Source organism: Pan paniscus, chromosome 2 (genome assembly GCF_029289425.2).
Source record: "Pan paniscus chromosome 2, NHGRI_mPanPan1-v2.0_pri, whole genome shotgun sequence".
NCBI classification, from domain to species: domain Eukaryota; kingdom Metazoa; phylum Chordata; class Mammalia; order Primates; family Hominidae; genus Pan; species Pan paniscus.
Window position 1 is genome coordinate 57,031,687 of NC_085926.1, and position 27,468 is coordinate 57,059,154.

A 27,468-nucleotide genomic window follows, 5' to 3' on the forward strand; every position below is an offset into this window, starting at 1 on the left:
GGTCCAATGTCACACCTGAGAACTCAGGCATTCTGGTTCCAGAGCCTACATTCTTTTCTTTTTCAGACGGAGTCTCCTTCTGTCACCCAGGCTGGAGTGCAGTGGTGTGATCTTGGCTCACTGCAACCTCCACCTCCCGGGTTCAAGCAATTCTCCTGCCTCAGCCTCCCGAGTAACTGGGATTACAGGCAACCACCACCATGCCCGGCTAATTTTTGTATTTTTAGTAGAGACAGGGTTTCACCAAGTTGGCCAGGGTGGTCTCGAACTCCTGACCTCAAGTGATCTGCCCACTTCAGCCTCCCAAAGTGCTGGGATTACAGGCGTGAGCCACCCCACTCAGCCAGAGCCTACAATCTTAACCCTTACACTTTCCTCATCTTCTCTAGATAAAGTGGCTTAAAGCTTTTATGGAACACGGCAAGACGCAAAGACATAAATAAATAAAATTCACAGTATGCTTGCATTTAGATCTACAGCCAGAGCACTCGGGCTGTCCCAAGGCAGCCAGCACACAGGCCTGGAATCGAAGTGCGTCCTTCTCCTGTCAGAAGGACACCCAGCAGGAGTACCTAAGCAGAAAGCCAGAGACCATCTAGAGCACAAACCACCCCCAGGGCACCATGGCCCATCCAGCTTGGAGATCTGCCCCAGCAGACTGACAGGGCTGCCCCAGGCCATCAAGAGAAACAGGCTTTAATTTGCTGTGGAGCAGCCCAGGGTGTGGGTGCAGGTGATGTGCCCGGGCAAACAGAAGCAGATTTGCCCTCCTCACTGGGTGCCCTCCACCCTACCCACCACCACCATTTAATCCTCGGCTTCATGCAAAGCTGCCTGCCAAGCAGGTTCCCATATGGGAAATCCAAGGAGTGCAAATTCTGGAAGCACCAGATAAATGCACCCCTTCCTTAAACAGCACCAGAATTAAGAAAGGCCACCCTCCCTCTCAAGCGCCTGCTCTCTTTAGGATAAGGATCGTGCCAGGGACGGGTGATGGTTAGCGAGCGCTCACTGCCAAAGGACACGTGGGTAGGAGAGGGCAGGGAGGGACACACAGGAGCAATCACTGCTGCCCACACCTGGGGCAGGGAGGAGCTCCATGGCAGGAAAAACACCTGCCTCTTCCCAGCCCTCTACCTCACCTTCCCCTCCAGCCTGCCCTGCCTCTGGCTTTGTTTCATCTCCCCAACCTTCTTCCAAGGGCTCTAGAAAAGTTTCTATGTGTTCTTTGTTTCCCCAATATACACACCAATAAAGTAGTTTGCAACATCCATAAAATGCATCAATCTTAAGTATACAACTCAATAACATTTTTAGATATTTATACCCCAATGTGATCACAAACCAAATCAAAACATATAAAACAGTTCCTGTCTCCTAGAAAGAAGGCTTCCTTATGTTCCTTCCCAAGTAATTGCCTACCCCAAAGGTAACTGCTTTCTTGACTTCTAGTGGCATGGATTCACTTGCCTGTGTCTGAAATGTACATAAATGGAATCATACAGTATGGACTCCCTGTCCCTGGCTTCTTCCACTCATCACTGTGTTAGAAGTTTTATCCACGTTGTGGCATGCAGCAGTGGTTCCTTCTTTCTCATTGCTGAGTGTATCCCATTGTATGGATATACCAAATTTACTTATACATATGGCTACTGACGGGCATTTGGATTGTTTCCACCTTTTGGTAATTATGGATAAAGTGGCTATGAACATTTGTGTACAAGTCTTTTGGTGCTCAGATGCATTCACTTCTCTTGCGTATATATCTAAAAGTGGAATTGCTGCAGCATAGGTAGGCATCTGTTAAGTTTGGGTAGATGTTATCAAAATGATTTTCCAAAATGGTTGTACCAATTCATACTCCCACTAGCAGTGTGTTTGAGTTCCAGTTGCACCATATCTTCACCAACACTTTGAGTCTTTTTAATTTTAGTCATTCTGGTGGGTATATAGTAGTATCTTTGTGTACTTACATTTTCATTTCTCTGGTGACTCCTGAGGTTAAGCATCTTTCCAAATGTTTTTGTGGTCATTTGGATATTCATTTTGATGATATGCTTGCTCAAGTCTTTTATCCTTTTAAAATTGGGTTGTCAGGTAGGTACGGTGGCTCACACCTGTAATCCCAGCACTTTGGGAGGCCAAGGTGGGCTGATCGCTTGAGCCCAGGAGTTCAAGACCAGCCTAGGCAGCATGGCGAAACCCTATCTCTACAAAAAATACAAAAAAAAAAAAAAAAAGTCGGGCATGGTGGTGCATGCCTGTGGTACCGGCGACTCGGGAGGCTGAGGTGGGAGGATTGCTTGAGCCCAGCAGGGTGGAGGTTGAAGTGAGGCAAGATCACACCACTGCACTCCAGCCTGGGTGACAGAGTGAGACCCCATCTCAAAAAAATTTTTTTTTTTTTTTTGAGATGGAGTCTCACTCTGTCACCAGGCTGGAGTGCAGTACTGCAGTGGCACAATCTCAGCTCACTGCAACCTCCGACTCCCTGGTTCAAGGATTCTCCTGCCTCAGCCTCCTGAGTAGCTGGGATTATAGGCATATGCCACCATGCCTGGCTAATTTTTGTATTTTTAGTAGAGACGGGGTTTCACCATGTTGGCCAGTATGGTCTCAATCTCCTGACCTCATGATCTGCCCACCTTGGCCTCCCAAAATGCTGGGATTACAGGCATGAGCCACCGCACCCAGCCAAAAAAAATTTTTTGTAAATAAAATTGTGTTGTCTATTTCCTATTGATTTGTAGAAGTTCTTTATATATTCTGGATGTAAATCCTTTGTTGAACATATGTATTTTAAATATCTTTTCCCAGACTGCAGCTTGCCTTTTCCCTCTCTTAATGGTGTCTCTTGAAGAAGAGTTATTATTTTTAATGAAATATGATTTATAAGCTTTTCTCTTTATGCTTTTTTTTTTTTTTTTTTTTGAGACGAAGTCCAACTCTGTCGCCCAGACTGGAGAGCAGTGGCGTGATCTCAGCTCACGGCAACTTCTGCCTCCCAGGTTCAAGCGATTCTCCTGCCTCAGCCTCCTGAGTAGCTGGGACTACAGGCGCACGCCACCAAGCCTGGCTAATTTTTGTATTTTTAGAAGAGACGGGGTTCCACTATGTTGGCCAGGCTGGTCTCAAACTCCTGACCTCAGGTGATCCGCCCACCTCGGCCTCCCAGAGTGCCAGGATTACAGGCCTGAGTCACCCCGCCTGGCCCCTTTATGCTTTTTGTGACTTATTTAAGAAACCTGTGCCTAGCCTCATCTCATGTAGAAATTCTTCTTTATTATCTTCTAGAAACTCCATTGATTTGCCTTGCACATTTAGGTTCTCAATCCATCTTGAATTATTTTTGTGTATGGTGTGAGGTAGAAGTGAGGTAGGATGTACTTTTAGGGTAAAGTCCTGTCAGCTATGACCACAAACCAGGCACACAAAAAGACCAATCTCTGTTACCTCCAGAGGAAGGTGCAGCTTCCCTGACACCCAATCCTTTATCTGTATCCTCCAGAAGCCTCTGATTCCTCCTCGCCCCTGAAGCCCAACAGAATTCCAATGCACATCCCTACTGTTTGAGAGAATTTTAGGACACAAACTTCCACCTTATATAAAGCTTCCACAACTTTCCATAAGTCCATTTTGACAACTGCACATGAGTCAAAATCCTTCTAAAATGCAAAATGATTAAGTAGGAATGTGAATAGGGAAAAGGTAAGACAGCATCTGGCTGTCAGATCTGCTGGGCACTGTGTGCCTCTATGGGCTAGGAATTAGGGAGGCCACAGAATATGAGCAGACATAGCCCCCTACTGTCACCATGCTCACAGCCTGGAGAAGAGACCAATAAAAAATGGGAGCAGAGGCCGGGTGCAGTGGCTCACACCTGTAATCCTAGAACTTTGGGAGGCTGAGGTGGGCGGATCACGAGATCAGAAGATTGAGACCATCCTGGCTAACATGGTGAAACCCCATCTCTACTAAAAATACAAAAAATTAGCCAGGTGTGATAGCACGCACCTGTAATTCCAGCTACTCGGGAGGCTGAGGCAGGAGAATCTCTTGAACCCGGGAGGCGGAGGTTGCAGTGAGCCAAGATTGTGCCACTGCACTCCAGCCTGGGCGACAGAGCAAGACTCCGTCAAAAAAAAAAAAAAAAAAAAAGAAGCAGAGCAAGTATGCAGGGAAAAGTGATCATGGGGAGCCTCCCTGCAATGTTTGAGCCAACCTAGATATGGGAGGGAGCTGGCCCTAAGAGAAGGGGCAAAAGTGTTCTGGACAGGAGGACCAGCAGACTCAGAGGCTGAGCAAGCAAAGGGATTGGGACATAGCTGGAACATCCATGAGACCAGGAGGCATGACGAGGAGTGGAAAGGGCATGTTAGTTAAGGCAAGAAGAGATGTGGATTTTTTTCTAAGCAGAATCGGTTATCGTTTCTTTTTCTTTCTTTTTAGTTTTTTGTAGAGACAGGATGTAGCTATGTTGCCTCATGTTGGGCATGGTCTCAAACTCCCGGTCTCCGTTATCTTGAACATATACCACAAGGTCCTCTATGAGGTTGATGCACCACAAAAGACTATGGGATTGAAGGGCATTCAGTCAACTGGTCCACCCTGAAATCCTTCTATCCCACCATGGTTCAAGCAGGCGACAAAACACAAAGGCTCCTCTTGGCCTTGACCATGCAGGTCTATACACACACACACACCCCACACACCCCTGCCCCCTGCCCCTTTCCATCTTTTCCTTTAGGTCTAAACACAAGCAGGCTGTCACTCCACCTGCCCCCTTGATAGTACCTCCAGCTGAGGACTCTTGGTCCCGTTATGATCCTGGGTAAAATGGGGTCTACACTGCAGGTTTCTGCATTTTTAAATTTTCATTATTATTATTTTTTGAGATGCAGTTTCACTTTGTTGCTCAGGCTGGGGTGCAGCAGCACGATATCGGCTCACTGCAACCTCTGCCTCCTGAGTTCAAGTGATTCTCCTGCCTCAGCCTCCCAAGTAGCTGGGATTACAGGTGCGTGCCACCACACTTGGCTAATTTTTGTATTTTTAGTAGAGAGCAGTTTTGCCATGTTGGCCAGGCTGGTCTCGAACTCCTGACCTCAAGTGATCCGCCTGCCTTGGCCTCCCAAAATGCTGGGATTAGCTGTGAGCCACCGCACCCGTCCAGGTTTCTGCATTTCTGTTCATGATTTCTCAGCACTTATCCCAACTATAATTTTACTTGCATTCATGTGACTATTTGATTAGTATCTGTTTCCTGAGTGAGTCTTGTCTGTTGACTCTGGTAGGGTAGAGTCTGAGCCGGTCTTAGCCACCAAGACTTCCTCAGCACCTAGCACAGGGCCTGGCCCAGGGTAAGTCACACCCACACCCACACCCCCACACAAGCTTTTTTAAAATGTAAAAGTTTAAATACAAACGTAGAAAGAATATAATGTACCCTCTGTGCCACACATCATACAATTTGAGTGGTCAACTCATTCCTAATATTATTTCTTCTACACTCAACCCAGTGAAGCGAACTCCAGCCATCGTACCACTTGATACATACTTGAGTGATATAGAGTAAGTGAATGAATGACTGCCTCCTACTATAACAGACAAACTGGGGGGCTTAATTCTTGCTCTCACTGATTTTACTGTCCATACTAGACAGACAAGGGAGAGTTGAGGAGGGGCCACCTAAATGAGTCAGTCAGTTTTGCCACCAAGTTAGCAACTCTGATAAAATTTCAGATGAAACTAAAACTATTGTCCAAAGTGAATTTCCTTTTCCTCATATTGACTAGGCTTTAACCCTTCAGTCGTGTCCTTGCCATGGCCACATTCACCAAAAGCCGACTGTAAAGGAAGGGAGGGTTACCTATTTCCCACAATCTCTTTCAATTAAAAGTCCTGAAAGAACAAGTTTCTTTCCATAAAATAAGATATGTGGCCTTTTACACAGAAAAATAAGGAATGCCTTGGAAATTAGTATTACCACTTGCTCCCTCAAGGGCCAATCTACATTACACCTATTTTCTCTATTTTCACATTTATGAGAACTTGTTCCAAATCAGTCTGGTCTTTTTGAAATGCCATTACAGTTTTACATACATTGGACAAAACTGTCATAGACTGTGATGCTCTCGGCGTCCAGCAAAATGAGTGATACTTGTACCCAATGGGTTTGTTTCATGTCACCTGCCCTTCAAGGTCCCAAAAGTGTGCATAAAAATAACAACTTGAAATGCTGACATGCCAGGAAACAACAGGTGCTGGAGAGGATGTGGAGAAATAGGAACACTTTTACACTGTTGGTGGGACTGTAAACTAGTTCAACCATTGTGGAAGTCAGTGTAGCGATTCCTCAGGGATCTAGAACTAGAAATACCATTTGACCCAGCCATCCCATTACTGGGTATGTACCCAAAGGATTATAAATCATGCTGCTATAAAGACACATGCACACGTATGTTTATTGCGGCACTATTCACAATAGCAAAGACTTGGAACCAACCCAATGTCCAACAATGATAGACTGGATTAAGAAAATGTAGCACATATACACCACGGAATACTATGCAGCCATAAAAAATGATGAGTTCATGTCCTTTGTAGGGACGTGGATGAAGCTGGAAACCATCATTCTCAGCAAACTATCACAAGGACAAGAAACCAAACACCGCATGTTCTCACTCATAGGTGGGAATTGAACAATGAGAACACATGGACATAAGAAGGGAAACATCACGCACCAGGGACTGTTGTGGGGTGGGGGGAGTGGGGAGGGATAGCATTAGGAGATATACCTAATGCTAAATGACGAGTTAATGGGTGCAGCACACCAATATGGCACATGTATACATATGTAACAAACCTGCACGTTGTGCACATGTACCCTAAAACTTAAAGTATAATAAAAAAAAGAAATGCTGACATGCAATCATACTTAACTATGCCTTTTTTTACTATAAAATATATTCATTACTTGTATTTTCTAAATTTTTTCCTAAGCACAGGGAAAAAATTTTAAGCCTTGTCTTTAAGCCTAGAGCAAGGGTGTCCAATTTTTTGGCTTCTCTGGGACACACTGGAAGAAGAATTGTCTTGGGCCACACATAAAATACACTAACACTAACAATAGCTGATGAACTAAAAAAAAAACTAATAATGTTTTTTAAAAGTTTATGAATTTGTATTGGGCCACATGTTAGACAAGCTTGGCCTAAAGATAAGTCACATTTTGGAGTCTGTTCTTCCCCGTGTGTGTATGAGTTGGGGGTGGGGGGAGGGAGGGTGGTGAGCAGCATGATTACAAGTCCAGGCTCCTTAATCAGTGATAGGTTCAAATCTGGCTCTGCTATCTGCCACCCACATAGCCTCAGGCAAGTTGCTTCCCTCCATAAGCCCATTTCCTCTTCTGTAAAGTAGGACTGGAATGACTGCCTGATGGGGTGACAATGAGGCTTTAAAAAGACGAAGTGGGGCTGGGTATGGTGGCTCACGCCTGTAATCACAGCACTTTGGGAGGCCAAGTTGGGCAGATCACCTAAGGTCCAGAGTTCAAGACCAGCCTGACCAACATGGAGAAACCCCGTCTCTACTAAAAATACAAATGTAGCCAGGCATGGTGGCACATGCCTGTAATCCCAGCTACTTGGGAGGCTGAGGCAGGAGAATCGCTTGAACCTGGGAAGCAGAGGTTGCAGTCAGCGGAGATCATGCCATTGCACTCCAGCCTGGGCAACAAGAGTGAAACTCTATCTCAAAAATAAAAATAAAAATAAAAATAAATAGATGAAGTGAGGGACAAGGCATGGTGGCTCACACCTGTAATCCCAGCACTTTGGGAGGCCAAGGCGGGAGGATCACTTGAGCCTAGGAGTTCAAGAGCTGACTGGGCAACATAGCGAGACCCCATCTCTATAAAAAATTTTAAAATTAGCTGGGTGTGTGACATGTACCTACAGTCCCTGTGGGAGGATCTCTTGAGCCTGGGAGGTCTCAAAAAAAAAAAAAAAGAACTTAGCCCAGGGCCTGTATGCAGCAAGCACCTAAATGGTATAGCTGCTGCTACTCGGGTTATCAAAAAGGAGCTGCAAAAAACTCCAGGTTCTGCAGGAGAGCCCTCCCAAGAACCTGCCCAGGAAGTGGGTACACCTGTCCCCACCCTCACAGTAGGAGTCAGAATCAGGGACTGGAAGGGATGGGGTTCCTGGAGGAAGCTCACAGCAGCAGCAGCCTCTGAGTCACAACTCAGCCCCTCCCTGGCATATCCCTTTGTTTGCTGGGAGTTGAGCTGTGACTCACAAAGGCTCTGGTCCCGGGCTGGGCCCATGTGACCCAGGGTCCTGACTGCCCTGCCCACAGTCACTGAGAAAATTCTTTGTGCAGGCTCACCTTCCCCTCATCTCCCCCACTCTTCCTGATCCTGCAGCGTCAGATCCCAGCCTGCAGTATCAGACCTCAAAAGGAGCCTCTGGTGTCTTGTGAGTAGTTTACCAGTCGCCCCCCCACCCCCACCCCCGAAACACACACACACATGGGCACACACCACCACCACTTCTTTTTTGGCCTGTGCCTGTTTTTTCACTGTGCTACATTTTGACATAACTTCAATCTATAAAGAAAAAGTCCAGGAGAGTCCAACTCCTCTTATACTCTTTTTTATTGTGGTAAAATATAATATAAAACATACCACTTTAACCATTTTTAAGTGTACAGTTCAGTGACATCTAGCACATTCACCATATTGTACAACTCTTACCATTATCCATTTCCAGAACTTTGTTGTCATTCTAAACAGAAATTGTGTACCCATTCAGCGGTAACTCCTCCTGCACCTGCCCCTCTCCCAGCCCCTACTGTATTAATACTTCTCTCTCTAAACTTGCTATTCCAGGTACCCCCTGTAAGTGTCCTTTTGTGACTGACTTTTCTCATGTAGCATAATACTTTCATGGCTCAGCATGTTGTAGCATGTGTCAAAAATTCCTTATTATTATTTTTTTTTGCAATGGGGTCTGGCCCTGTCATCCAGGCAGGAGTACAGTGGCACGATCATAACTCACTGCAGCCTCAAACTCCTGGGCTCAAGAGATCCTCCTATCTTGGCCTCCCAAAGTGCCAGCATTACAGGTGTGAGCCATCTCACTCAACCAGAAATTCCTTCCTTTTTAAGGCTAAATAATATTCCATTGTAAGTACATACCACGTTTTGTTTATCCATTCACCTGTCAATAGACATTTGTATTATTTTTACCTTTTGGCTATTGTGAATAACGCTGCTGGGAACATGGGAATGCAAGTATCTGTTTGGATCTCTGCTTTCATTTCTTTGGGTATATACCCAGATTTGGAATTGCTGGACTATATGATACCTCTATGTTTAACTCCTGTTACACTTTTAGGATTCTGGCAGCCACCACAGCTAACTCTCAGTGAGCAGTCTCTCATCACCACTCTAAGAATTTTTATTAACTCATTTAGTCCTGAGGTGTGGTATAATTATTTTCATCCCCATTTTACAGACAAAGAACCTGAGGTGAGAGAGGTCCTCCTTCTCAGATGGCAGCATCAGCATCTGAGCCCGCACAGGTTCAGATTTAAATTGTTTCTCCGGTTGTGACAAAAACAAGGTGCTGCTCTGCCTACAAGCATTTTCTGCCCTGAATAATGCCTTTGGGAGGGTTTCCACATCTTTCCTTGCTCTGGACTAAGGATCAAGTAAAAAAAGAGAGTGGGGCAGGGATGCTCCACTGGATTGGATCTGTCTAGACTCACTGCTAGCAGTGAGAAATCCAACTCCATCTAGATGGGTGAGAAGGGGGATTTGTAGGAAGATCCCTGGAGCAGCTCAAACAGTCATGTGACTAGATCCAAAGGCAATGTGCCCAACCCTCCCCTCGCAGCTCCACACTCTGGGCCTGTCCTCACTGCTCTAGCGCTGGGTGAGTGCCTTCAAGCACCTTCTCTGCCACTTCTGAGTGGGTTAGGATGACCCTGAGGAAGCCCACAGCCTGGCAAGTGTGGCTTGTGTCTAGCTCCAGACCGGCTACCACAGCCGAGGGGAGGGGAACCATGATAGGCCCAGCCAGGACCACAGCCCCCACTCGGGCTCAGGCTAGGCTCAGGATCATGGCGGCGGGGGCGGGGGGGTGCTCAGGAGCATGGGGGAGCCTTTCAGAGAAGAGGGAAGGAAGCAGGGCAAGTGCCCAGCACAGATGCTGCGTAATCTACAATAGCAAAAGATTGGAAGCTGCCCAGTAGTACTGAACAAAACAAGGTTAAATAAAGCTGCTCTAGCCACTCAGCAAAACACTATGTAGCTGTTTAACAAGCAGGAATATCTGGTGGGAATGACAGGACTCGCTGTTTCTCTGTCTACACACATGCACACACACACACACACAACAAACATGCACACACACATACATACACATATGTAATAATTCACAGGTAAGAAAAATATAGGCAAGAATTATATCATAATAGAAGAATCAAATGGCTTTTAATCTGTTTACCAAACTTTTCTTTACGGGTTCAACAAATTATTGTCTGTACCAGGCAAGGCACTGGGGACATGACAGGGAACACAATAGAAGAAAAATCCCTGCCCTCATGGAATTTACATTCTAGTGGGGGAGGCAGATGACAAGATAAATAAGCAAAATACACCTTATATTGGATAACGATAGTGTAAGGAGAAAAAGCAATGAAGGCAAAGGGGAAGTTGGGATGCAGTGGTAACGGTTTAGACACGATGACCAGGGAAGGCTGAAGGAAATGAGGGACCAAGCTCTGCAGATATTGGGAGAGGTGCATTTTGGGCAGTGGGAATAGCAGGTGCAAAGGCCCTGAGGTGCCCACGCAGGGAACAGCATGGAGGTGATGTGGCTAGAGTGCGGTTATGAGGGGGAAGGGCAAACTAAGAGAGGAGTCAGAGAGGAAATGCTGCCAGATCACATGGGGCCTTGCAGCCACCCTAAAGGCTTTGGCTTTGTTGCAGTGAAATGAGAGCTATTTGAGGGCTTTGAGCAGAGAAGTAGCCAACCCTTCAGAAGGTTCCCTCTGACTCCGAGTTGAGAACAAGCTGAAAGGAGGTAAAGGCAGAGGCTTGGAGGCCGCAGTCATTCAGGTGAGAGGGGAGAATGACCTGGAGGGTGGTAGGAGCGGGAGGGGAGCAGTGGCCACTCTCCAAGTATATTTTGAAAAAATACACAGTGGGGTCTTTTGACAAGTGAAGAGAAGAGAGATACAAAAGTCAAAGATGACGCCCCAGGCTTTGGGCCTGAGCAACCAGGAGGTTGGGGTGCTCCTTAACAGAGATGTGGGAAGAGGATAAGGAGAGTCAGGCATCCTAGAAGCCAGGTGAGACAAGGCTTCGAGGAAGAGAAGGTGACCAACTCCATCAAACGCTGCTGGTAGTCAGGAAGGATGGCAACAGAGAACAGGCCATTGGGATGAGCAACCAGGCACTCACTGGAGACCTTGGTAAGAGATATCTGGGGAGAGGGGAGTGGAAGCAAAGCCTGCCTGAAATGAGGGGCTCAAAAGAGAATGGGATAGCAGCATCATTCACAATAGCCAAAAGGTGGAAGCAACTCAGTGTCCATGACAGATGAATGGTTGAACAAAATATGGCAAATGCATAGAATTGAATAATATTCTGCCTTAAAAAGGAGGGAAATTCCATGCCAGCTGTGCTGGCTCACGCCTGTAATCCCAGCACTTTGGGAGGCCCAGGCAGGGGGATTGCCTGAGCTCAGGGGCTCGAGACCAGCCTGGGCAACATGGCAAAACCCTTTCTCTACCAAAAATACAAAAAAATTAATTGGGCATAGTGGTGCATGCCTGTAGTCCCAGCTACCTCGGAAGCTGAGGTCAGAGGATTGCTTGAGCCTGGGGGGTAGAGGTTGCAGTGAGCTGAGATTGTGCCACTGCAGCAATCAGTGACAGAGTGAGGCCCCGTTTCAAAAAACAAAACAGAAAACCAAAAACCAAGAAGGAAATTCTTTCTCTTTTTTTCTTTCTTTTTTTTTCTTTTTTTGGAGACAGGGTTTCCTTCTGTTTCAGGCTGGGATGCAGCGGCAAGATCACGGCTCACTGTAGCCTCAACTTCCCTGACTCAAGTGATCCTCCCATCTCAGCCCCCAAGTAGCTGAGATTACAGGTGCATGCCACCACACCCAGCAAATTGCTGTATTTTTTGTAGACAGGGTATCACCATGTTGCCAAGGCTGGTTTTGAACCCCTGGGCTCAACGTCCACCTCCTCGGTGCTGGGATTACAGGCATGAGCCACCATGCCCAGCCCAAAGGAAGGAAATTCTGACACATGTTACAACATGGGTGAACCTTGAGCACATTATGCTGAGTGAAATAAGCCAGTCACAAAAGGACAAATACGGCATGATTCCACTTATATGAGGTATCTAGAACAGTCAGATTCAGAGACAGAAAGTAGAATGCTGGTCTCCAGGGACTAGGGGCGGGGGGGAATGGGAGTTACTGTTTAATGGATACAGTGTTTCAGTGTCACAAGATGAAAAACTCTGCAGATTGGTTGCACAGCAATATCAGTATACGCAACACTACTGACCTGAAAACTTAAAAATAGTCAACACAGTAAATTTTACGTTATGTGTGTTTTATCACAATTTTTTTGAGACACAATAGAAGGCAAAAAATTAGTAAGTCCAGACAATTCTTTCAAAAAGTTTTGCTCTAAACTGAAGAGAAATGGGTGTATAACTGTAGGGAGAAGTAGGGTGGAGAGAGGGTTCTGCTGTTTTTAAGTTGGGAGAAATAACTGCATGTTTATTTGCTGATGGGACCAATCCAGTAGGCCATGCTCTTAAATGTTGAAATTACTTGCAAAAGGCCGGGCGCAGTGGCTCACGCCTCACGCCTGTAATCCCAGCACTTCGGGAGGCCGAGGCGGGCAGATAACTTGAGGTCAGGAGTTCGACACCAGCCTGGCCAACATGGTGAAACCCTATCTCTACGAAAAATACAAAATTAGCCGGGTGTGATGGTGTGCACCTGTAGTCCCAGCTACTAGGGAGGATGAGGCAGGAGAATCACTTGAGCCCAGGAGGCAGAGGTTGCAGTAAGCTGAGATTATGTCACTGCACTCCAGCCTGGGCAACAGAGCAGGACTCCATCACAAAACAAAAAAAAAGAAATTACTTGCAAAAGAAAAACTGTATTTTAGGATGATAAATATTCTGGAACTAGTGGTGATATCTGCATTACCGTATGCCTGTGCTAAAAAACAGACTGGGTACTTGAAAAGGGTCAATTTTGTGGTATGTTAATTATACCTCAATAAAAATAAAAGCTATAATAAATGTTTAATGTCTTCCGAATACCATGTTCTCATACAGGCTGAGTTCCCACCCAGGCAGCCCCAGATACCTACAGTTTCTGTGGCCAGTGACCCACCACAGCTATGTGGTAGCCTGCGGAACAGGAGAGGCAAGGTCATCCTCATTACGGCTGAGTCACAAATGCTGCATTAGCACACACAGCCCCCTACAGCTAGATCTACGGAGCATGCACCAATTTGTTGCAGATAAATGGCACCTTTTACTTAGGCCCATGAACTCTCAGGTCTTCAGTCTTAAAATGAAATCTAAGAGCTAGGCACAGTAATTCACACCTGTAATCCCAGCTACTCAGGAGGCTGAGGCAGGAGGATCACTTGAGGCCAGGAGGGCAACATAGTGAGACTCTGTCTCCAAAACAAAAAAAAAAAACCCTAAAATGTAAGAAAAAATCCTTTCAATCAGAACAAGAAACTCTGCACCCCCACTGCCAATCTGCCCACCCATCTGGTCCACCTGTAATTGCAAGAGAACAAGGGAGGGACTTATTTTGCAGTCAATCAAAGGGGAGGGAATTCTTTCCGAAATGTTCTCCTATCTGTACCAACAGCACACTTCCACTTCCAACCATTACACTTTTCCTTTCTTTCTTTTTTTTTTTTTCTGAAACAGAGTCTGACTCTGTCACCCAGGTACAGTGGCACGATCTTGGCTCACCGCAACCTCCGCCTCCCAGGTTCAAGCGATTCACCTGCCTCAGCCTCCCAAGTAGCTGGGATTGCAGGCACCCGCCACCATGCCTGGCTTAATTTTTGTATTTTTAGTAGAGACGGGGTTTCACCATGTTGGCTAGGCTGGTCTTGAACTCCTGACCTCAAGTGATCCATCCGCCTCGGCCTCCCAAAGTGCTGGGACTATTGGCGTGAGCCACCGCGCCCAGGCTTTTGCCTTTTTCCTTTCTTCTGAACAACCTCAAACAGTATTTTACCCACTGTGATGATTAATTTTATGTGTCAACTTGGCTAGACCATGGTAACCAGCTATTTGGTCAAACATTCTAGACATTTCTGTGAAGGTATTTTTTAGATGAGATTAACATTTAAATCAGTGGACTTAGAGTAAAGCAGATTATTCTCCATGATGTGGTGGGCTTTATCCAATCAGCTATAAGCCTTAATAGAAAAAGACCCACCTCCCAGAGCAGGAAGAATTCTACCCAGAGAGCCTTTGGGCTCACTGCAACTCTTCCCTGGGTCTCCGGCCTGCCAGTCTACCTTGCTGATTTTTGACTCACCTGGCCTCCACAATCACATGAGCCAATTCCTAAAAATCAACCTCTCAATAGATAGATGAGCGATTGATTGACACACATCCTGTTGGTTCTGTTTCTCTCCAAACCCTAATACACACCCAAAATAAGTGATTTTCCAATAGAAATTGTCTGTAAGGACCTGTACTTGCATGAAATTTCAAGTCACCAGATAAATGAATAAAAATATATTTTTTAAAAACCACAAAATATGGCAACCCAGAAAGAATAACATTTGTCGGCCAGGCGCGGTGGCTCACGCCTGTAATCCCAGTACTTTGGGAGGCCAAGGCGGGTGGATCACAAGGTCAGGAGATCGAGACTATCCTGGCTAACACGGTGAAACCCTGTCTCTTCTAAAAATACAAAAACAAAATTAGCCAGGCGTGGTGGCGGGCGCCTGTACTCCCAGTTACTCGAGAGGCTGAGGCGGGAGAATGGCATGAACCCAGGAGGCAGAGCTTATAGTGAGCCAAGATTGCGCCACTGCACTCCAGCCTGGGTGACAGCAAGACTCTGTCTCAAAATAATAATAATAATAATAATAATAATAATAATAATAATAATATTTGTCTATATACTGATCAAAGCTATCATAGTAGATATATTTGTTTTCAAATGCAACTTTAGGGTGGGTGCAGTGGCTCACACCTGTAATCCCAGCACACTGGGAGGCTGAGGCCAGAAAATCACTTGAGGCCAGGAGTTTGAGACCAGCCTGGGTAATACAGAGAGACCCAGTCTCTACAAAAAATTTAAAAAATTAGCCGGCGTGAGACCAGGCACGGTGGCTCATGCCTGTAATCCCAGCACTTTGGGAGGCCGAGGCGGGCGGATCATGAGGTCAGGAGATCGTGACCATCTTGGCTAACACGGTGAAACCCCGTCTCTACTAAAAAAAAAAAACAAAAACAAAAAAATTAGCCGGGCAAAGTGGCGGGCTCCTGTGGTCCCAGCTACTCAGAAGGCTGAGGTAGGAGAATGGCGTGAACCTGGGAGGCAGAGCTTGCAGTGAGCCAAGATCACACCACTGCACTCCAGCCTGGGCAACAGAGCAAGACTCCGTCTCAAAAAAAACAAAAACAAACAAACAACAACAAAAAATTAGCCGGTGTGGTGGCATGCACCTGTAGTCCCAGTTACTCTTGAGGCCAAGGCAAGAGGATCACTTGAGCCCAGAGGACACTAGACACGCATAGGGTAACTATTGTTTCACCAAATAATTCAGATATGCACGCACACACACATACACACACACACACCAGGTTACCAGGTTGCAGTCTATGTTTTACAATAGGTCACAGTCAAAAACATGGGAGAAGCCACCATACTCCACCACACAATAAATGCTTAATAAAATTTGGTAGCATCATCATTCTTATCTCACTCTAAAAGGTAATTCGTTCATTTTCTTCATTAGCATTTATTATCACAATAAAATAGAGCTTCTAACACATTTATCAATGCTGCCACTCACTGCAGTGCTGTTTAAGAGTCATTGCACCTCCCTAAATTAACTTGCCAATTCTCTCGCCTCAAAAGGACTCAGGCAATCATTTAAATAATTTCTGACTCACAAAGCTGGCCAAGGATTAGCGAGGCCCTGCCCAGCCCAGAACACATGAAATGTGAGCGATTTGTTAAGAAAACCATTTGAGTTTGCAAGACTGCACAGGGCTTTTATAAAACTAAAGCCATGCTGGAGAGAAACAGTCCTCCCCACCCCCTTGGGAGATGTGTCATAGAGATAGGTCACACAAGGTCAGCCAAGCTGTACCTTCTGAGACTGGGCAGGAACTGAAGCGCCAAACCTCAACTGTGTAACGTGCTTCCTTGTTTTGGGGTTAGGTTATATCATTGTGTTTTTCCCCTAACTTTCCATGTGCACACACACGCACACACCCCCCTCATTAAAGGATGGAAACAAAATCCCTGTGAACTGCCGGTTCCAACAACTTAAATAAGGGAATCTGCTAAGGCAAAAGATCTGATTTTTTTTTTTTTTCTGAGACCGAGTCTCGCTGTATCACCCAAGCTGGAGTGCTATGACGTGATCTTGGCTCACTGTAACCTCTGCCTCCCAGGTTCAAGCAATTCTCTGCCTCAGCCTCTCTCTAGTAACTGGGATTACAGGCACTCACCACCATGTCTGGCTAATTTTTGTATTTTTAGCAGAGACGGGGTTTCACCATCTTGGCCAGGTTGGTCTTGAACTCCTGACCTCGTGATCCACTCGCCTCAGCCTCCCAAAGTGCTAGGATTACAGGCGTGAGCCACCACGCCTGGCCTAGATCTGAGATTTTGAAGACCTCAAAACATATATTCTATTGCATATAACTTTCTCTTCTCCCAGAAACAAACTAAAAACACAGTCCAAATTCATGCTTTTTAAAATTGCTTTTCTGAAACAACTGCAATAAATAACTCTAATATCTGTCTCTCAAACACACACACACACACACACACACACACACACATATTGTTTGTTTAAAATGAGAGCTCCTCACCCCAGATGAGTTGAGGTATGAATGCATTTGAAGTTTCAAATGTAGTTTCCCAGGTTGTTCTTTAAGTTTAGAAAACAAGGTTCCAAGTGATACAAATATAGGCACTCCATTTTTTATTATTTCTTTCTTGAAAATAAAATCATGTATTTGTGCTGTGCCAAAGCATTACATCTGGAACACATAAGTACATGTCAGGGTGTAAACTAAGCTTTTTTTTTCTTTTGAGACAGGGTCTTGCTCTGTCGCCAAGCTGGAGTGCATTAGTGTGAGCACAGCTCATTGCAGCGTCAAACAACTGGGCTCAAGCTATCCTCCCACCTTAGCCTTCCAAGTATGTGGGACTACAGACATGTGCCGTCACACCCAACTAATTTTTAATTGTTTTATAGAAATAGAGTCTCACTTTGCTGCCCAGGCGGGTCTCAAACTCCTAGCCTGAGGCAATGCTCCCACTTCAACCTCCCAAAGTGCTGGGATTACAGGCATGAGCCACTGCGCCTGACCTAAACTAAACTTTTAATATGTGATATTACTCCCTTTTTATTTTTATTCCATTCTTCAAACTATGATGTGAGTGAATTGGGGGTGAGGGGCAAAGATTGTTTTAGCAGCAGAACTCTTTCCTCAAATGAAATTGTACCCCTTTGCCCAACAGATAAAACAAGATAAAATGGAGCCTGGCTTCAATTCTCCTACCACCACCTGGTGCCTCCAGGGCTGTGGGGTCTCCCAGTTCCCACCACACTTCTCCAGGCATGAAGCAAGGGGTTATGGGAGTATCTTAGAGATCTCCATCCCATCCTTAGCATGAAGGAAAGCCAGATCTGTCATATGTGTGTCCAGGTGCCAGATGCACTCCCATTTCACAAATTCAGGAGTTAAATGTCTTACCCAAGCCTTAAATTAGACACTACAGTATACTGTGTTACTTTCTTCAAAAAGGAAAGAGACATTTACATCCCTGGAGTTTTGTCTGTGCAGTTTGATGGATGGGTCTCAGAGTGCCTACTCAGCAGACTCAATGACTAGGGAAGCTGAGTGAGCAGTGCCACCAGCAAAAAGGAATTTAGGTTCCACAGTTAATATTGTTAAGATGGCAAAACTCCCCAAGTGATCTACAGAGTCAATGCAACCCCTATCAAAATCTCAGGTCTCTTTTTGCAGAAACTAACAAGCTGATCCTAAAATTCATAGGGAGATCCAGAACAGCCAAAATAATCTAGAAAAAGAAGGTCAGGCTGGGCACAGTGGCTCACACCTATAATCCCAGCACTTTGGCAGGCCAAGGTGGGAGGATTGCTTGAGCCCAGGAGTTTGAGACCAGCCTGGGGAACACAGCCAGACCCAGTCTCTACCAAAAATAAATAAATAAAAATTAAAAATTAGCTGGGTATGGTTGCACACATCTGTAGTCCCAGCTACTTGGGAGGCTGAGGTGGGAGGATTGCTTGAGCTCAGGAGGTCGAGGCTACAGTGAGCAGTGATCATGCCACTGCACTTCAGCCTGGGTGACAGAGCAAGACTCTGTCACAAAAAAAAAAAAAAAAAAAAAAAGAAAGAAAGAAAGAAAAAAGAAAAAGAAGGACAAAGTTGGAGGATTCATACTTCCTGATTTCAAAACTTACTACAAAGCTATAGTAGTCAAGACAGTATAGACAGCAATACTGGCATAAGGATAGACATATAGATGAATGGACTAGAATTGAGAATGCAGAAATAAATGCTTACATTTATAGTAAATTGATTTTTGACAAGAGTGTCAAAACAATTTAATGGGGAAGAAGAGTCTTTTCAACACATGGTTCTGGGACAACAGGATTTCCATATGCAAAAAATGAAGCTAGACCCCTACCTCACACCACATACAAACATCAAATCAAAACAGATCAAAGTTCTAAATCTAAGAGCTAAAACTATAAAACTCTTATAAGAATATATAGGCATATGGCCGGGCGTGGTGGCTCATGCCTGTAATCCCAGCACTTTGGGAGGCTAAGGTGGGCAGATCATGAGGTCAGGAGTTCCAGACCAGCCTGGCCAACATGGTGAAACCCCGTCTCTACTAAAAATACAAAAATCAGCTGGGTGTGATGATGCACACCTGTAGTCCCAGCTACTTGAGAGGCTGAGGCAGGAGAATCATTTGAAACCGGAAGGTGGAGGTTGTAGTGAGCCGAGATCATGCCACTATACTCCAGCCTGGGTGAAAGAGCAAAACTCCATCTCAAAAAATATATATATATATATATGCCTTAGGCATAAGTTTTCATGACCTTGCATCAGGCAAAGGTTTCTTACGTATGACACCAAAAGCACAGGAAACCCAAGAAAAATAGATAAATTGAACTTCACCAAAATTAAAACCTGGCACTTCAAAGAACACCATCAAGAAAGTGAAAAAATAACCCACAGAATGGGCAAAAAATACTTTAAAATCATAGCTGATAAGGAACTGAACTCAGAATATATAAAGAACACTTACAACTCAATAATAAAGAGACATATAATCCAATTTAAAAATGGATAAAAGACCAAATATACATTTCTCCAAAGAAGATACACAAATGGCCAATAAGCACATGAAAGAAGGCACAACATCATTAGCCATCTGGGAAATGCAAATCAAAGTCACAATGAGATGCCACTTCATATCCACTTAGGATGGCAATAATCACAAGATGGATAATAACAAGAGTTGATGAAGATGTGGAGAAACTGGAACCCTCATGCACTGCTGGTGGGATTGTAAAACAGTGCAGCCACTTTGGAAACAGTTTGGCAGTTCCTCAAAATGTTAAGAGTTACCATATACCTAGCAATTCCACTGCTAGATATATATTCAAGAGAAATAAAACCATATGTCCACAGAAGTTTGTATATTCTTCCCTGAGGAATGGAAGAGCCAGGGCAGGTAAAAGAGAAGAGAAATGTATACGGTCAAAGAAAACACTCTTGGACATAACTAAATGGGAAAACATTAGTTGTTAGCACTGTCCAGGCCAAATAAAGAATTAAAAAAAAAAAAAAAATAGGCCAGGTGCAGTGGCTCATGTCCGTAATCCCAGCACTTCAGGAGGCCGAGGTGGGAGGATTGCTTGAGCTCAAGGGTTCAAGACCAGCCTGGGCAACATGGCAAAACCCTGTCTCTACTAAAAATACAAAAAATTAGCCAGGCGTGGTGGCACATGCCTGTAGTCCCAGCTACTAGGGAGGCTGAGGCATGAGAATCACGTGAACCCAGGGGGCAGAGGTTGCAGTGAGCTGAGATACCACCCTGGGCAACAGAACGAGACTCTGTCAAAAAAAAAAAAAAAAAAGAATAAAAATAAATAAAAACAAGCCAGGCGTGGTGGCTCACTCCTGTAATCCTAGCACTTTGGGAGGCCAAGGTGGGTGGATCACGAGGTCAGGAGTTCAAGACCAGCCTGGCCAAGATGGTGAAACCCCATCTCTACTAAAAAATACAAAAATTAGCAAGGCGCAGTGGCAGGCGCCTGTAATCCCAGCTACTGGGGAGGCTGAAGCAGGAGAATCACTTGAACCTGGGTGGCACAGGTTGCAGTGAGCCAAGGTCATGCCAGTGCACTCCAGCCTGGGTGACAGAGTGAGACTCTGTCTCAAAATAAATAAATAAAAGAAAAAACATCAGTTGGTAAGCAATACATACAAAATGAGCCCATTATGTTCGTTTTCAAAGATACTCACAGGTACCCATGCCTGTGTGAGTAAACAAAAGCAAGAGAAATCTATGCCTAGTTGATCACAAACATTCTCTCTGGAAGCAAGCTTGGGATGGGGAAGGTGGAATTTTATTTTTTACTTTTTTTTTTTAAATATCTCAGCATATTATACCTGTAATTACTTTTAACTCTACAACTTCTGATATGTTTACATTTATGTTCAATAAGAATATAATCAGGATTTCTTATTTATGTTTCTAGCCAAAAGGGAAGGAAAGAGAGAGAAAGCCACTGGAGTTGGGCAGCGTGGGAAGCTGTGAAAGTGGGCAAGCGTGAAAGAGCTTCCAAGTAGTGGAAACAGCAGAAGCAAAGATGTGAACATGGGAAAACCTCTGCAGTATCTGGGTGACTGTGGGGTTTGGCTCTGTTTGAGCACCCGGGGATGATTGGTGGTGGGGTGTGGCTGAAGGTGAATTGGAACAGTGCACTCAGAGCCAGGTTGCAAGAGTGCTGCATGCTCCTCAGGGATTGGCTCCGGCCAAGTGCCCCAGCCTCCTTTTCTGGAGAATTCTGTTTTTGACTTGGGCCCCATGTCCAGTTCTGCTCTGACTTGTGGGTCCACCTTAGAAAAGTCAGGAGACACCTGGGAAATGAAGGCACTAGACTCTTCCAGACTCATTCCATGGCCACCCAGAGGCCTTGGGTCATCCACCCAACATCCCAACAAACCCCACTGTGCACTGGCATCATGCCAGGGTCCAGGTGTTCTGCCAGGAGCAGCCTCTGCCCTCCCAGAGCTGATATTTCAGGGGGATGTGCGCCAAAGTGAGACCTGTCAGAGATATTTACAAACAGCCATCTCTCTTGACATCGCTGTATCCCAAATAAATCTTCTGGGAAGACCCTCTTCACCTCCAGCTCTCCTGATACAGCAAGGCAGTTGTGAGCAAGTTATTCATAACTCTACACCTCAATTTCTTGGTATGGAAGATGGGGATAATGAGAGGACCACAGGATGGTTGTGGAGACTGTATGAGGATATGGATGCCGAGCCCAGTAGCACAGGGTGCAGCCGTTCAAACCAACTGACATTTATTGAGGGCTGCTTTGTCAGGTCCCTCTCTACAGTATACTCCAACACACACATACACACACATCTGTAATCAATAATAATCCTGCAACATCTGAGAGTCTGGCAGCTGTTTGTCTGGGCCTTTGCACATGCTATGCCCTCCCTTCCATCCCCCACCCCCACCAGGGGTGACTCGTAGCCATCCCTTTCTGCATCTTCTTAGATATCACTTTTTCCAAGAAGCCTCCCTGTCACACTTCCCCAATATCACAGATGAAGAAATCAAGACTCAGAAAGGTTAAGTTACTGGCACAAGGTCACACAATCCAGATCTCATACTCTTAGCCCCCCGGGAACCTTACACTGTATTAAATGACATCAATTGATCAATCAATCGATCAATCAATGAAAGAGTGGGAGGCATGCATCTCCTGATCCCTGATCCTATACATTTTCATCTCTTTATTGTTTCTATCAAAGCCTGCTAAGTAATTACTTTCCCTCTGGGTGAGTGCCACTAGGTGATGAGGTGAGGTAATCAAATGACATAGAAGAGGAAGGAGTCCACTGCCAGGGTAGGTGCAGTGGAGCAAGTCTTACAATGTGCAGGATTATAACTCCAGCAATGACCCCTAGGCTCATGCTCATTCCCCAGGTGGCAGTTTCAGAACACATTGCTCAGGTCTCACCCTGTAAATGTAGGTACCAGCCTTCTAGTTGACCATCAGAACACACAACGCCAAGATCTTACTCCAGCCACCTGCCAGGACCTGGAGGGCAGGAGGAGAGTTCTGCCTACATTGTCTCATTTTCCCTCCCCTTCTGCAGTGAGATAGACCATGTCCAGTGCTCAACAGTTGACTGGCCACACTGGGGAGTTTGACCACAACCTTGGGCTCCATATGCATGGAATGAGGTTGCATGCAATTGTCCATGAGGCTGCTCCCTCATTTGTCTGGGTTTCTGCTCCAATGCTATCTCCTCAGAGAGACCTTCTCTGACTAAAGCCAGCTCTGCCTCCATCCCATCACTCTGGATCTCCTTCCCCAGTTTCATCTCCATTACACTGGCCACTCTCCCTCACATCTTATTACTGATCTAGTTGTCTACTGTCCATCTCCACCACTGGGATGTAAACTCCACAAGGGAGGAATGCTGTCAGTTTCTTTGACTGCTGTGTGGTCAGTACCAGGGCAATGCCTGGCACAGAGTAGCCCTCTCTCCCTAAATGTTTTTGAATAAATGAAATAAATGAGCTAAGTGGCTAAGACATGTGTAAATACAACCTCAATTAGGAACAGTCTTGCCAGTCCTCTTTTTTTTTCTTCTTTTTTTAAGAAAAAAAAATGGGCCCGGCATGGTGGCTCATGCCTGTAATCCCAGCACTTTGGGAGGCCAAGGCAGATGATCACTTGAGCTCAGGTATTCAAGACCAGCCTGGGCAACATGGTGAAACCCCATCTCTACAAAAAATACAAAAATTAGCTAGGCATGGTGGTGCATGCCCATAGTTCCAGTTACTCGGGAGGCTGAGGTGGGAGGATCGCTTGAGCCTGAGAGGCAGATGTTGCAGTGAGCCAAGATCACGCCACTGCATGCCAGCCTGGGCAAGAAAGCAAGACCCTATCTCTAAAAAAGAAAAAAGAAAAAGAAATGTGTACCCATTTTCATAACTGAATAAACAATTTTCATCAAAGTAAAGAAGAAAGCAAAGTTTGTCACCAAACCTCTCCACAGCAGACCTCACACCACCCATCATGCTGATACTATCCCATGAAGAAACTGACTGAATAGATTAGAATTATATATTAAAAAACTTATTTTCAGTTGAGTTTCAACCTGTGCAAGCGAAGTGATATGAATTAAAGAATATTTGTACAAACCATTAAGAAAATGGGTCCAAGGATTAATTTTCTTTTAAATATAGCTAGGGTTGCTTTAATAAATTGATTAAGGAATGATACAGAAAAATCCAGGAAAAGAACAAAAGAGAGAGAGCCCCTACCCACCCCCACCTCCAACCCAATGAGTTACAGGAGCCTGACAATACATAACTTGGCCTTGAAGGGTTACTAAACTATGGCAATGGCCTTTCTGCTTCATGCTTCTTTGCCTCAGACCCCCTCTGGTGAGACATGACTGGGCAGCATACTAAGTTCTGGTCAGGGGCTCAGGGACCTTAGTTATGGCAGAGAAATTTAGAGATGGATATTGATGAATGCAGGATAGTCAGAACACGAAGCAGACCATAAGGACTAGAATGATAGCATGCAGGAGGCCACATCTCGTCCTCATCAGCGTGGTACAGGGACTTCATCTGGTTCTCTGCCCCCTCTCCTCCAATGGTTCTCTGTCCCCTCTCCTCCATTGGTTCTCTGTCCCCTCTCCTCCAGTGGAACAGGCTATTGCAGGAGATGACAAGTTCCCTGTGCCTAGAGGATTCAAGCTTAGGTTAAACAGTAACTAGGAAGAGGTGTTGCAGAGGTGATTTAATCTGGAGGTGAAAGTATGCTACATCAATGGTCACTTTCAACCCTGAGCTCCTGACAAGCAACCAGTTCCTTTACATTTCACTACTCTCCAGACTCACCTCACTTCAGTCAATGGGTGTTCATTCACACCCGCTGTATGCCATGGACCAGGAGTCAGTAGTGAACAGGACAACACACCTCTGCCCTCTTGAATCCTACATTCTCCTGGGTGGATGCACACAATAAACCTATAAATCAATGTATGAATAAGATCATCCCGGGCAAGCTCTATGAATAAAATACAAGAAAGAGTGTGATAGAAACTAATGGGGGAGGGGCTGCTTTGGACAGAGTGGTCAGAAAAACCATCTGTACAGGGGAGACATCTGAGCAAAACGGCAAGAAAGTGCCTGGCATGGAAGAAGTGATGCTAGGTTGAGGGAACAGCGTGTGCAAAGGCCCTGAGAAGTCTTCTGAAAACTTGAACTCAAATGTTCATGAATTGCATCCCAGCCTAAAGGTCTCACCACAGGCCAACAGTCCCTAACCTCACAGCCTGCCTCTCTTTCCCCTAATTGACCAAGTCAAGGCTGACCTGTATTGCCCACTGAAAAGTGTGTTCTGGGAGGGGGCACAAAGGGCAGCCCCCAGTTTGTAGGGAATTGAGATGTAACAGGGGGCAAGAACCTCCACTTTCCTACCAGAAGTTCAGAGTCCACTTTCCTGGGGCACAGGCCTCATGGAAAATACAATGTAAGGGGAAACCTCTGGAAAAATAACTGTGCTTCAAGTGCCTCGTGTAGATTTCAGGACGTTCCGTGGGGCTCCAGGTTCAGAGCTCTTATCTGTGGAGATTCAGAAGACAGAAACTAAATTGCCAAAAAGAAAGATACCAAATGGGTGCAGCCCAGGAAAACTCTACAGATGGAGGGGGCAATCTGCTAGAAATGAATGAATGTGGGAGAAGGAGACAAGATCAGGTCCCTGGACCCTTAAATAGACTCCCACACTCACAGAGACTAGACAATGTCAGACTGTCAGGAGACCCAAGGCTTAAAAGAATCAAGTGAAATCTATCCACCCTCCCCCCAACCAAGAGGCAAACATTCAATCACACCCCAGAGCTTCCAGAGAAGGTCCAAGACCCCATTTCCCAACAGTGTCCTTGAAAAAGTTCATCTCTAATCCCACATTCTGAGATATACTTTGCACAAGGCTAGTTAGCCATAGGAGGTGTTACAGCAAAGCTCAAATTTCCCAGTGCGGAAGGGAACACCATGGCTACTGTGTAAACACCACCAGCTCCTTACCAGAAGAAGGGGAAGGAGCAACAGCCTGCACACCCACCTCATTGAGAAGCTAGGGCTGTGCACGCGCTGTTAGATGTCAGTGATAATAATCACAAGAGCAGCTAACACAGAGGATTTACCCTGCCCCAGTCAGTATTTTAAGCACTTTATCCCTATACAACTCTTTAAGGTTTGTACTATTATCATCCCCACTTTACAGATGAGAAAACTGAGGCATAGGTAAGTGAAGTAACTTGCCCAGGACTACACAGCTAAGACAAAGACCTAGCAAAGCTCCCCTTCTCCACACCCCAGGGAAGAAAGTGGTTATACCTGGGTAGTGCATGGAACGCTTAAAAATAAGTTTCTACCGGTACATTCAGGGCAACTACCGTCTGGCAGTTCTCGCGTCCTCGCCCAGTGCGGGAAGCAAGCCTGGGCCAGGCAATAAATCCAGCAAGCCGAGTCCTCTAAGAACAAGGCGCTCTGTTTCCGCAACATTCAAGCCCGTGATGGGGCCGCTGATAGTGCAAGAGCAGCTCTCCACCACCGCAAAGCCCAAGGGAACCCGTTTCCACTCGGCTCAATCAGCTTCCAGCCTCAGAAAACGCTCACCCGTCTATGGCTGCGAGGCACCCACGCTGACCTTAACCCCTTGGCGTCCTTCACCCTGGTGTCCTATCTCGGGATTTTCTGGCTGCTCGGTTTACAAGATGCAGACGCCGGGACAAGGGCCTCAGGCAGGCTGGGACGGCGCCCGCCGCCCGGAGCGCCCTGAGCCGGGCTCCCCCGCCGCGAAGTGACCCGCGGCCCTGTGAGCCGCCACCAGCAGCGCCCAACGCGACGCTGACCTGCGGGTGCCCCGCGGGGCTGGAGAAGAAAGTTGAGCGAAAGGGGCGCGTCCCAGGACAGGTGGCGCCTCCCTCCCCGGAAGTGGCTCCGGGAATTTTCGCTCAAGGGGCTACCCGGGGAACAGAGTCAGGGTCCCCAGCAGGAGCGACGGCTAGTCGAGGCTGGCGGTGGCACTGCCCACCTGCGCTGCGCCCAGTGCGCCCCCGTGCGCTGGGCGTACCCCAGACCAGGGAGCGCTCAGGGCCCGCCGGGGACGCCGAGACCTGGCGGGGTAACTCGGAGGTGGGAGTGGGGGTCCAGCTCGGGCACCAGGGCAAAGGAGGGACTAGACCGGAAGAGGGTCTCACTCCGGGAGACCTAGCGGGGGTGTCCCGCCAAGGGGGTGTCTAGCCGGGGAGGGTCTAGCGGGGGAGCGGGTTTCCCGACTGCTTCCCGCACTCACCTCGACCCCCGCGCTGGTTCGGCCTCTCCAGGCTGGAAAACTCACCGCGGCTGCGGCGGCTGCGGCGGCGGCTCCCCTGGGCTGGGCGGGGCCGGGGGCGGGGAGGCCGGGCCGGCCACGTGGGCGGGAGGCGGGCCGGGGACCCCCGCGGGCGCCGGAGCCGGGCGACGCAGGACTTGGACGTGGCCACGCCCGGCCACCGCTCGACACCCCAGCTCCCCATGCACGGCCTACGTCTACAGGGAGGCTAGAAAGAGGAGAGCGGAGACCCCAGGACATCCCTCCCCCGCCGCCACCTAAATCAGACTCAGGCGGAGAGAATTGACCGAGTCGGAGGAGGGGTAAACAGCCCTGCCCCTCGCTCCCACTGTCCCGCCAGAGAACGCGCCGCGGAAATCCCGAGGGCGGGTCGAGGGCCAGGTACCCGAGTGGGAGTGGACTCTCGTGCCGGGGTGGTAGGGGCTACCCTAGCGGTCCAGGGCCAGAGCCTGCACGCGGAGCCCCCACCCCCACCGCTGGGCTGATCTTGGG

The 27,468-nt window shown here is 46.6% G+C and overlaps 2 protein-coding genes across 6 annotated transcripts in view; one reads left to right on the forward strand and one right to left on the reverse strand.

The window, feature by feature from the left end:
- ARHGEF3 (Rho guanine nucleotide exchange factor 3) overlaps positions 1-27,036 on the reverse strand; it is a 344,332-nt gene extending 317,296 nt beyond the window's left edge. The window contains exon 1 of one of the 2 annotated variants that reach the window (XM_034956705.3): positions 26,938-27,036. The gene's annotated coding sequence lies outside the window, so the exon portion shown is untranslated. The remainder of the gene's footprint in view (positions 1-26,937) is intronic. The other variant, XM_055110969.2, reaches the window with a different exon arrangement.
- On the forward strand, positions 7,250-26,056 carry SPATA12 (spermatogenesis associated 12). 4 transcript variants are annotated; one of them, XR_008625010.2, is made up of 4 exons: positions 7,250-8,477; positions 9,519-9,938; positions 10,997-11,125; positions 21,073-26,056. XR_008625010.2 is itself a non-coding variant. In XM_008972061.6 (3 exons), the coding sequence occupies exon 3, from the start codon at positions 21,402-21,404 to the stop codon at positions 21,972-21,974; it is 573 nt and encodes a 190-aa protein (XP_008970309.2). In that variant the 5' UTR covers positions 7,250-8,477; positions 10,997-11,125; positions 21,073-21,401; the 3' UTR covers positions 21,975-26,056. The 4 variants fall into 4 exon arrangements, 2 of the variants coding, with proteins under 2 accessions (XP_008970309.2, XP_003818765.2); XR_008625009.2 differs by having other exon boundaries at positions 9,519-9,626; XM_008972061.6 differs by lacking the exon at positions 9,519-9,938.
- Positions 27,037-27,468: the final 432 nt, after the last annotated feature.